Source organism: Stegostoma tigrinum, chromosome 13 (assembly GCF_030684315.1).
Source record: "Stegostoma tigrinum isolate sSteTig4 chromosome 13, sSteTig4.hap1, whole genome shotgun sequence".
NCBI classification, from domain to species: domain Eukaryota; kingdom Metazoa; phylum Chordata; class Chondrichthyes; order Orectolobiformes; family Stegostomatidae; genus Stegostoma; species Stegostoma tigrinum.
The window spans coordinates 40218351-40230472 of record NC_081366.1 but is presented as its reverse complement, the minus strand read 5'-3'; the positions used below and the strand labels follow the sequence as shown (position 1 = coordinate 40230472).

Here is a 12122-nt window from a genome sequence, read left to right as displayed (position 1 = left end):
TGAAGGCCACAATGCCTCAAGCAAGGGATGTGGTTGAGAAAGTGGGACCTCATAGTGACCTCGGCTCTTAGAGGAATTGAACCGTGTTGTTGGTATCACTCTGCATTCCAAACCAGCCAAGCAATCCCAAAGCTAAAATTAATTTTGTGAGATAATACTTAGCCGATTTAGAGAAAACAGTCTCTGGATACTTTGAAAACTAGCAGTTCACAAAAATAATTAGTTTCAGATTCACTTAAGGAGAGCTGCAGTTTGGGCATCAATATCAGGTATTCATTATACATTATGAACATCTTTCTTTCCATTAAAGCCAAGATAGACTGTATGAGTAATGAATAGGGAATACATTACCATCTGTGATGTACCACCTGCCAAAATTGGATTTCACCCCCACATGCTTTCTAGTTTAAGGCTTGGGGACTTCCTAATCCAGAAAATTAATGATTTATTTTGTTAGAGTTGAGGTAACTGGAGAAAATCAGCCAGAAATTAAATACATACCCAGCCCTGTTTTGGAAGAGTATGATTTCCTCCCATTTTACTGCCATCACTGGCCCATACAAAAGCTACCGCCAGGAAATAGCTGACCTGTTCAAAGGCCTGCGCCGGTACATTTGTGAACATACTGCTGCACATTAAAAAAGAATTTGCAAAACGTTGTTTTCATTCAACTCCATTGCCACATGCTGTGGGAAAATCGAGGATGTGCCCTGTAACTCTCATAGCAACATGGCTGAAATTGAGAATTCATCAATGAGGAATTGAGATGCATCCCCTGACTGTGAATCCATATGTGGGTGATCTCAGATTCGATGTATTTATGCAATCTCCACTTAACTAAAACAAATAGCTAATGACAAGAGTTCATGAGCAACTCCAGCATGAAATAGCTTACAGTTGTGTGAAATGCTACAATAGCTGCTTTGAGGTAACAATTTGAGATAAATAGTTGAATGTCTTCACAGAAATTTTTCTTAAAATTTTGGTTTGGGAATTTAGCTCATAGCACAGTCACAATTATTTGTAATTCATTTTTCTAAATGAATTTTATTTGGCATTTGTTGCCAGGTTAGGAAAATTTAAATGCATAAGTGTGTCAGGATTTCAGAAATATATGGATTTATAGGATGTTAGAAATGGTCATGAAATTCAGCAATATGTGTTCTTAGTACATCATTTCAACGTTGTGAAATGTTTGGAAAATTATTTTCATGATGTCTTGTTTTATCTCGCAAGTGAGATGACACATTGGTAAACTAGATTTTTTAAAAAAGATTTGCCATAAAGGTAAGGCCAAGGATAACGATTTTTTATTTCCTTCATTTAAAGAGCCTCATCGTCCTTGGGGTAACTGCAGAAGGTGCACAGAGGTTTGCGGATCATCTGTTGAGTTAGCCAAGATTTACAACATTTTTCCAGGTCAAGTTGGTAACAGAGTGCTGCTTCACATAGATACTGCATAATTTTGATTTTCAAAATACTTCTGAACCTTTAATGATGTCTAATGCCAGCAAACTTACTGAGCAACAAATCTCTCAGACCATAGATCCTTTGGAAAAAGATAACTCTAAGGATGATGAACTTACTGCTGAATTGGAAAAAAGGAGCAGAAGTGGTATAATTAATGAGCCGCTGAGTAAAGTTCTAAAGAAACCTCGCACGTCAACTCGCTTTTCTACATTTGGCAGTACCAGTTCAATGAACGGGCAATCACCGAATGGAAGTATCTTAGTACATGGAAAAGAAACAACAGTTGTTCCAAACAGTACTACCTCAAAGCACAAAAGAGTCTCGCACATGCTAGATAAATCTGACAGGTCACTGGAAAGCTCATCAGAAATGCAGAATGAAGTGCACATTGCTTCTTCAGACCTTCAAAAGCAGGTAGAACCCGAGCATATTTTCCTCTCCAGTGAGCGAGAAGCTGGGATTTCTGACATGGAGGTGGTATCTGCTGCTGAGGCAATAAGCAGTCCTGTTGATTTACCCTTCATGAGTGGAATTCCCTTGAATCCTGGTGTTTTTATTATGACTCCTGCTGGGATATTCATGGCAGATAGTGCACTTCAAATGGCCGGTCTGGTAGAATATCCGTTGCAGAATGACCTTGCTTCAGCCATTCATTCTGGAAAAAAGAAGAGAAAGCGATGTGGCATGTGTGAGCCCTGCAGAAGAAGATTAAATTGTGAGGAATGCAGTAGCTGTAGAAATCGCAAAACTGGCCACCAAATTTGCAAACTGCGAAAATGTGAGGAACTTAAAAAAAAGCCAACAGCGGCGTTGGAGGTAAGGGTAACTCTATAAGGAGCTTTGTTTCACTTATTTTCTTTTGCCCCAAGCTTGAGAAAAAACTGGGTAGAACCATTCAAACTGCATTCAGTTATGGGAAGAAATAATTTTAACATAATGAAGTGCTGCATTTTAATAGTGATGCTTGAAGGATTCACGTAGCCATCAATGCATTGAGATTGTTTGTTTGTTTTTTATATCTCTGCTAATTTTGTATAATTATTGTACAGTATTTCCCTTTCAGGAATACAAGTTCTGCTAAAGCAAAAACTTCAGTATTTATGCTTTTGTGCAAATGACAGTCTGGTCCTTTTCTAGAATTTATTTTCAACTGCTGTAACAGCTCCCTGTTCTCATGAAATCTGCAGTCTGGATCTTAATCAGCAATTATTTATCCACAGTCACACAAGATACTATTTAAAAAAATCACTCCTAAATGTTGCAATCATCCGTCCTTTAAAAGATAAATGGTATTTTACTACAACACCACCTGTTCGTTTATTATAGAGTCATAGAGCTATACAGCAAGGAAATAAACCCTTTGGTCCAACTCGTCTGTACTGACCAATATCCTAACATGCTCTGGTCCCATTTGCCAGCATTTGGGCCGTATCCCTCTAAACTCTTCCAGATGTGTACCATGTACTCATCAAGGTGCCTTTTAAATGTTGTAATTGTATCTGCCTCTAGCAGCTTGTTCCATACACTCACCACCCTCTGCATGAAAAAGTTGCTTCTCAGGTCCCTTTTAAATCTTTTCCCTCTCACCTTTGAACCTATGCCATCTAGTTTTGGACTGTCCTATTCTGGAGGAAAAAGACCTCTGCTTCACCCAATCCATGCCCCTCATCATTCTATAAACCTCAATAAGCTCGCCCCTATGCCTCCAACATTCCTAGCTGATTCAGCCTTTCCCTATTGCTCAAACCCTTCAATTCTGGTGATATCCTTGTAAATCTTTTCTGAACCCTTTCAAATTTCATAACATCTTTGCTATAACAGGGAGATCAGAACTGAATGCGCTGTTCCAAAGGCGCCTCACAATGGTCTGTACAGCTGCAACATGATGTCCCAACTCCTACACTCAATGCACTGACCAATGAAGGCAAGTGCACCAAATGCCGCCTTCACCACCCTGTCTAGCTACACCTCCACTTTCAAGAATCTATGCAACTGCACCGCTAGGTGTCTGTCCAGCAGTGGTCCTTCGGGCCCTACCGTTAACTGTATAAGCCCTACTCTGGTTTGCCTTGTTGCTACTACATTACTAAACAAAAAAAAGAGATAGTTAACTAAGTATGTTCATTTTAAAAACAACATTTTAATGTTTTTGTACTCTCACGTATGTAACTGAAAAACTAATTTGGTATGTGTCATTGCTACTAACAGTGGAAAAATGTAATTCCAGGAACAGAAGCGACATGTAGTATGTTGGAAAAATGTATTTATGATTTTGTTTTTAAAAAAGGATAAGGATGTGAGTAATTTTTAAAAACTTTTCTGGCTTATCATCTCTTCCTTCAAGACTTACAGCCACTCGTGTGTAATAGCTTTCTGTACCCTTGCCTTTTTGTCACTCAAGTTTATGTTTAACTTTCCCATTGCAAAGTTAGATGTTTGGTCTGTACTTTCTAATGACATGTTTCATTTGGATTCTGATCACAAGTACATAACTACAAGTTTGGAAAACAGAATATAACAACTGATGCTCAACATGTGCTGTGATACCTTCAAAGGATGGTAGTCAATGGAATTAAAAGTTTGGTAGAGGTGTATAAGTGGCACCCATTTTTCACTACTGCCAAGAGTCATCTGGCCGAATAACAATCTTTTTAAGAAAGGAATTCTGCCATCCTTCCCTGGTTGCCCTGTATGTGACTTCAGATCTATGCACTACAGCAGGCTCCTAACTCTTCTCTGGTATGACACCAAGAAGCCACACAGCTGTGCCAACTGATACTGATGTCAATGAAAGCAAGCATGCAGGTACAGCAGGCAGTGAAGAAAGCTAATAGCATGCTGGCCTTCATAACAAGAGAAATTGAGTATGGGAGCAAAGAGGTCCTTCTGCAGCTGTACAGGGCCCTGGTGAGACTGCACCTGGAGTATTGTGTGCAGTTTTGATCTCCAAACTTGAAGAACATTCTTGCTATTGAGGGAGTGCAGCGTAGGTTCACGAGGTCAATTCCCAGAATGGCGGGACTATCGTATGTTGAAAGATTGGAGCGACTGGGCTTGTATACGCTTGAGATTAGGAGGATGAGAGGGGATCTGATTGAGGCAGGAAGCATGTTTCCATTGATGGGTGAGTCCAGAACCAGAGGACACAGTTTAAAAATAAGGGGTACGCCATTTAGAACAGAGTTGAGGAAAAGCTTCCTCACCCAGAGAGTGTTGGATATATGGAATGCTCTGCCCCAGAAGGCAGTGGAGGCCAAGTGTCTGGATAGTTTCAAGAAAGAGATAGATAGAGCTCTTAAAGATAGTGGAATCAAAGGTTATGGGGATAAGGCAGGAACAGGATGCTGATTGTGGATGATCAGCCATGATCATAATGAATGGTGGTGCTGACTCGAAGGGCCGAATGGCCTACTCCAGCACCTATTGTCTATTGTCTGTTGTATTAAGAGTAAACCGACACAAATCAGTCACCTCTGTACAGACACCTGATTTTTATATAGTAAAGGTGCACTTTGTCCAATAGACCCAAGGAAGTCTCCCTCACTGACAGATGCAACACAGCCAGTTACCACTCTATCAGTTTACCCTTAATCAACAACAAAAGGATAAAAGAGATTGTCACCAGTGCTACCAAGTGGCACTTGCTCAACAATAACCTGCTGTTCCATTCCTGATCACATTACAACTTTGATTCTCGACATCAAGGCAGCATTTAACCAGTTGTGGTGTCAAAGAGACTTTTCAAAGCTGAAGTCAGTTGGAATCTGATGGGTTGGGGGTAGCCTCTCTGTTGGGTGGGCCTACACTTAACCCAAATGAAATGGTTATAGCTGTTAGTCCTAGGACATCACTACAGGAGTTCCTCAGAGCAGAGTTCTAAGCCCGACCATCTTCAGCTGTTTCATCAATGACCTTCCCTCCATCATACAGTCAAAAGTGGGAATGTTTGCTGATGATTGCACAGTGTTGAGCGCCATTCATGACTCCTAAGATACTGAAGCAGTCCATGCTTAAATGCAATGAGACATGAATTGCATCCAGCTTACACTGATAATTGGTAAATAAAATTTGCACCACAGCAGTGCCAGCCAATTATCTTCTCCACCAAGAAAGTGTTCAAACATGCCTGCTTGATGTTTAATGGCATTATAATCACTGAATTACCCATTATCAATATATAAGTGGTTACCATTGACCAGAAACTGTGGCTACAAGACCAGATCAGAGCCTGTAAATTCTGCAGTAACTCATTTCTTGATGCTTCAAAACTTGTAAATCATTCATAGAGTCATAGATACACACAGCACAGAAACAGACCCTTTGGTCCAAATTGTCCGTGCTGACCAGATATCCTAAATTAATCCAGCCCTATTTGCTAGCATTTGGCCCATATCCCTCTAAACCTTTCTTTTTCATATATCCATCCAGATGCCTTTTAAATGTTGTAATTGTACCAGCCTCCACCCCACTGCCTCTGGCAGCTCAGTTCATACACGCACCACCTTCTGCGCGAAAAAGTTGCCCCTTTGGTCCCTTTTAAAGCTTTCTCTTCTCACCTTAAACTCCTAAGAAACGAGGCAGGACTCTGATGGAATATTTACCATTTTCCTTGATGAGTGCAGCTTAATAACAATCAATAGACTTGACATCATCCGCTTCAAAGAAAGATACTTCACTGTCATCTGATCTAACACATTCAACATTCACTGTCACCATCAGTGTATTGTGGCAATAGTACGTACTATCTAAAAGATACGCTGCAATGATGCACCAGTCCTTAGATAGTACCCTCCCAAACTCTGATCTTTTACCACCTAGAACGACAAAATTAACTGGTATACGGAAAAATCACCACCTGAAAATGTTCTTCAAGCCGCACACCAATCTGAATTGGAACAAAATTGCAGTTTCTTCCATGTTTCTGTGTCAATATCCTGGATGTCCCTCCCTAACAGCACTTTGGCTGTATCTACATCACTTCAAATGTGACAGTTCAAGAAGGCAGTGCGCCACCATCTTCTGAAAGGTCATAAATACTGGCCTAGCCAGCAATACCACTTCCTATGAACAAATATTTTTAAAAAAAGAGATAGCGCTGAATCACAACACTGTCATGGCACAGAAGGAGGCCAGACAGCCTATCACACCAGTGCTTCTGGGGAAAACAAGCAAAACTGGAGAAGTAACAAGGTGTCTCATGGTCTTAAAGGCAAGTTCAGACATTTTACATGGAATGTGATTGGAGGCCTGAGCTAGCTGCAATGGGTCTGGTTTTAGAGAGGGAAGTGTAAAAGAGTGCTACCATTTCAGGGCAGAGATGTCCTGGATAGACAACTAAACTGCCCCCCCCTCCAAAAAGTTAGGATGACCCACTTTCATCCACAACTTTTATCTTGAGGACTGAAAATTGGCACTTCCCTTTTGCCTCCCAGCCGCACATACTAAAGCAACAGATGCAGAATGAGCTCCTCAAATACCTCCTAATCGGTCATTTAATTGTCTCAACAGGCCTTAAGGGTAGGTGGGCTGCCGAATATGTTACCCGCTACCTGTCATAAATGTAAGGGATCAGTGGGTACATGGCCACTTGCTTTATTTTCTGTGACCACCGTCCACCTCCTCATATCCTGGCAGAATACTATCAAACTGACTTCCATGTTTTAGGCTGTCTATTATTTTCTGGCTAACTATCCAGGTAAATACAGTAATCTTGGAAGTAGAGACTTTCACGTAGTATTCTGGGCAGAGGGGCAATTGTAGGTTCACACCACAAGGCCTTCTACAAGTCCTGATGTGCATCTTTTATCATCTGTTCAGTGAATCAGAGACCAGAAAATTTAGGCCATACATTGTGATTCATGCTGCACAGGTGCTGCCTGATTTGCTTGTAGTAGTCTAGCATGGTCAGAATCATAACTTTCAGACAATGTCTCAGATTCCTGTGATGATCACTGGCTCTATCCTGTCCCAACAACACTACAGACTCAGCACAACTGGTAGCACGACAGTACATAATAGTGAGGGTGTAGAGTCCCCAGCTTTAGCTGTGCGCCTCATGAAGATCTGTTGTATCATTTCAAAAATGAGCAAGGCAAACCGCTGATTACCACCTGCTTCTGTCCCTGAACTATTGAATTAATACTTGACCTTGTCCTCATTGATCTACATGTTGCAGATACATCAATCCATTACAGTATTGGCTGGAGCAACCACTAGGGAGTCCGTGTTGAGCTCAGTCCTGTTTTCACAGTGAAGAAACTCTTCATTGACACCAACACTGTACTAAATATATTAGATGTGAAACAGAACAATTGGCCATAAGGCAATTATGCTTTGCAACAATTTCTAAGCTTATAGCTCAGAATATCCCTCCCTCGCTTCAGCAGCACCAGCAAGCTAGGAGACCAATTTCCTTTCAATGAGGAGTGTAGAAGAGTATGCCAGAGATGGCACTCAGTATTGTTAAAGTTGAGGTACAGATCTAGTGAAGCTGCCAACAGGATTACTTAAATATTAAGGTACAGAAACAGCATGCTTTTTCTAAGTTAAGTGATCTCACAGCCATCAGATTAGTAGATCAGACCAAAGCTCTGCAATTCTGCCACACTTACTCATGAACAGCACTGAATGATTAAGTAATTAACAGAAAGTAGAGGTTCTATGAATATTCACACTCATTATGATGGCAAAGCCCAACACTAAAAAAACTACAAGGTTTGCGTTCTTCTTAAGCTAAGGCTGAGTGGATGATCCAGCTTTCCCAACTCCTTTAGATCTCACCATTGTCAAAAGTCTGTTTTCAATAGTTCACACCACAGGACAGCTATGATAGCATAGGGCACAGGATATATCAACCGCTATTGGCTTTAACAATTTTCTGGCTGTAGTGTTCAACACAGGAGTTCCAGAACTAGCTATGCCTCTAACCAGGCTGCACCAGTACAGTTTCGACATTGGTATCTACCCAATGACCAAACAAAATTAGCCAACTACTATCTGTTCGCAAAAGCAGGAATAAGTTAACCTGATTCAACTAATTGCCACCTCATCACTTTTTCTCAGTTATTACCAAAGTGATGGAAGAGATTGTTGACCATCAACTGACTTTTATTTAAAAAATACTTAGTTTGGTTTCACCAGGTCTACCCACTCCTGATCCAATTCCAGCTTTGGTCTGACTGGACAGTAGAGCTGATTTCCTTGGTGATATAATAGTGATTTTCCCTGGTGTGAAGGCAACAATTAGTTAAGTGTAGTTCCAATGCACCCTAGTAAAATTGTATTCAATGGAAATTAGGATAAAACTCCATTGATTAGAGTCATCCCCAGTATAAAAGAAGATAATTGAAGTAGTTGGAGGCTAGTCTTCTCATTCTGTGACCATTGCTGCAGAAAACTTTCAAGGTAATGTCCTCTGGCCAGCCTATTTCATACTCTTAATCAGTGGCCTTCTATCATTAAACTAGATATATTTGCAATGTCAGCGCAATGTCCAGTTCCATTCAGTACACCACAGGTAATAAAGAAGCAGTCCTTGCCAGCAATACCTGGATAATATTGTACTTTGGCTGACAGTTGGCAACGAACATTTGTACCACACAAGTATCAGATAATGACCTTCTTCAACAAGGGAGAGTCAACCTGCTCTTTACATTCTGTGGTACTGACATTGTTGAATTCCAAATTACTAATAAACTAAGGGTCACCAATGACTGGAAAGTTTACAGGATGAGCCATGAATACGGTAGTTACAAGAATAAGTCAATGTCTGGGAATTTTGCAGGAACTGACTTGCCTCTTAACTTTCCAAAGTCTTTTGTGTAGTCAGTTGTTAGGAGTGTGATGGAATATGCTTCACTTGCCTAGGCGATTGCAGCTGCGCCCAATCCAACACCCCAATTTTTCAATCCACACACCCACATGCACCATGTCTATGGTGTAAATCATTAAATGAATGCACTGCAGCAATTCTGTATGGCTCCTTCTGCAGTACCTATCAAACCCACAGCCTCAGCTACTTTGAAGGATAAGAACAGCAGACACAATATGCAATCCACCACCTTGAAGATCTCTCCAATTTTGGCTCAATACAGGTTTAGAAATACATCCCTATTCATTGATTATCACTGAATCATACTTCTGGAGTCGCTATCTCACAGCACTGTGGGGAATGCCTTCACTACAGTGATTACACTAGTTTGGGATGGTGGTGGTTCACCATTCCTCAAAGGTAATTGGGAGAAAGACAGTAAGTGCCAGTCTTGCTAATGCTGTGCATGAATGAATGAAAAAGATTGTTGTCCCCAGTGAGTGATAATATTCAGAGACCATGGTAGCCTTCCAGTTAATGCTGGAATAAGTAATAAGTATTTTGTATTTACTAATTGACTGTTTTGCAGGTATTATACCATAGTTGTGATAGCAAAGCTTTGAGAGTAAGGTAATTTTACTGAGAAATTAAAGTACATGATATGCTGGGTTTTGGCAGTCCTGTTTGCCATTTGACAGAATACATTTGTGCAATAATGTACTGCACTTATACACTATTAGGACAAGGATTGTTTATGTTTCTCCTGATACGAGGGCTCAGTGGGTTCACATGTAGTGATATTAAATGTGGTGGCATTTCTAGAAAAGGAAAAGTTTGGGGGAGAAGTGCCAAAGGATGTGGAAGTTAATGATTAGATGTGTGTCAATGCATTTAATTGGCAATATAGTAATGTGGCAAATCAGAGTGTAAAAAATGTCTGTGAATGCTTTAATGTTTACTCAAATGAACATAAATGTTGATTCATGTTTTGGATATCAAGAAAATCTTTAAGGTTTTACTTTCAGAAATTGAAGGAAAATTCCTCATAGTTCTCACTGTCTTTATTGACTGCAATTAAACAATTCTATCTACGGGTGGAATTTGTGCTTTACTTTGGTCATTGATTTGGGTGCAGATTGTGTCCAAAAGCATGTTACTTTTGAGGAATTATTTTTGCAGTTTTTAACTGAAACCTGTTTTGTATATCACCAAATGTAAAATTTACCAAGAACCAGCACAATCAGGAAGTATTTGGTTTTATTTTTAAAATGCTGTTTTAAAACAATAGCTAGATTATTTGGATGATAATTTGGTTTAAGTGGATTTAGTATAAATGCATATGTGCTAATCACAAATAATCATAATTAATGTTTAGTCATAACTTACAAATAATTAAATTGTAAACACCTGACAAAGATTTAAAATATACAGAATAATTTGCTAGCACTAATGTCTACATTAGCCAGTTCCTAGCCAATTTAAAAAGGCAGATTTCAATTCAAAATCTTAAAAGCTTAATTTTAAGAACCTCCTTGAAGGTTTGCAAGCTAATGTATTTAGCAGAAATTAGCAATTGTGATGAGATAATAGGAACGGCAGATGCTGGAGAATCCGAGATAACAAAATGTAGAGCTGGATGAACATAACAGGCCAAGCAGCATCATAGGAGCAGGAAAGCTGCGTTTAGGATGAAGGGTCTGGACCCGAAACATCAGCTTTCCTGCTCCTAAGATGCTGCTTGGCCTGCTGTGTTCATCCAGCTCTACACCTTGTTATCTCTGCAATTGTGATGAATTCAGTTTGAGAGCATGGCCAGTTTTGAGGACAAGGTTGGCTTCTGGTGCAATGATTTTTAAACCATTGAAAAATATTGCAGAAGCTGTTTACACGAAAACAATTTGTGCTTGATCTCCTGCAATCTTTTGCACTGTTTTGATAGCTTAGGGTAAAATACACTGACAAAACACTCCAAACTATGAAATGACCAGATGCTTATCACTGTTGGTAGGAATATACTGGGAGTTATAGAATCACATAAATTATGCCATGCTCAATCAGATTTTTAAAACAAAAAGAAATACTCTTTTTAAGTGTAATTTTGAGATTGGACTAATAGTAAATGTAAATATAGACTGAAAAAAATCTTACGACCAATATGTATAGATTATATCTATGGGAAATCCTATAATATTTACTTAGTGCTGTGCATTCAGAAATTACTGTGTTTTGTAATTGAGCACTTACTTATTTCAGACTCAAACATTGTAGTGTTTCTAATATGGCAGTGAAAAAAAAGGCTAATAATTATATCCAAAACTGTTGAACCGAACTATAGATATGTTGAAGAAGGATGAAACTCAGTTAAAGGCAAAAAAATCGATGCTGGAGATTTAAAAATCAGCAAGGGCTGAAAAAATTCAGCTAGTCTGACAGTATTTGAGGAGCCAGAATCAGAGTTAATGTTTCGAGCCTGATGTGACTTCTTCAAAAATAAACCATCAGTTGTTGTGAAATACATCATTGAAAATAAAACCGTTGTCATGAGAAGCAACTGAATTTTATTGATAACTGAGTTTAAAGCCTTTCTGATTTCGATGATATATTGTTGTAAGAATGCAAATTTTCGTATATAACTGTCTGAAATGGAAATTGCATTGTGCATTCTTAGAAAGCTATGCATTTTTACAAAGCATACCTTCAATCTCCAGTTTTCCCTCCAACCAACTGTAATAGAACCTCATTCTGGTCTCTAAGTTTATTTTTAATTGTTTTCATTGTAATGGTTTTGTTTGAACATTTTCTTTGGGGCCTATACCTCACGTTAAAAACATCATTGTTAGGC

At 39.3% G+C, this 12122-nt stretch overlaps 1 protein-coding gene across 14 annotated transcripts in view; it reads left to right on the top strand.

Annotated features, from left to right (window-relative positions):
• cxxc5a (CXXC finger protein 5a) overlaps positions 1–12122 on the top strand; it is a 36458-nt gene that overhangs the window by 18267 nt on the left and 6069 nt on the right. For all 14 annotated transcript variants that reach the window (XM_048543116.2, XM_048543114.1, XM_048543112.2 and 11 more), the window contains one exon: positions 1330–2286. In XM_048543116.2, the coding sequence (XP_048399073.1) occupies positions 1495–2286 (792 nt within the window). In that variant the 5' untranslated portion in view covers positions 1330–1494. The remainder of the gene's footprint in view (positions 1–1329; positions 2287–12122) is intronic.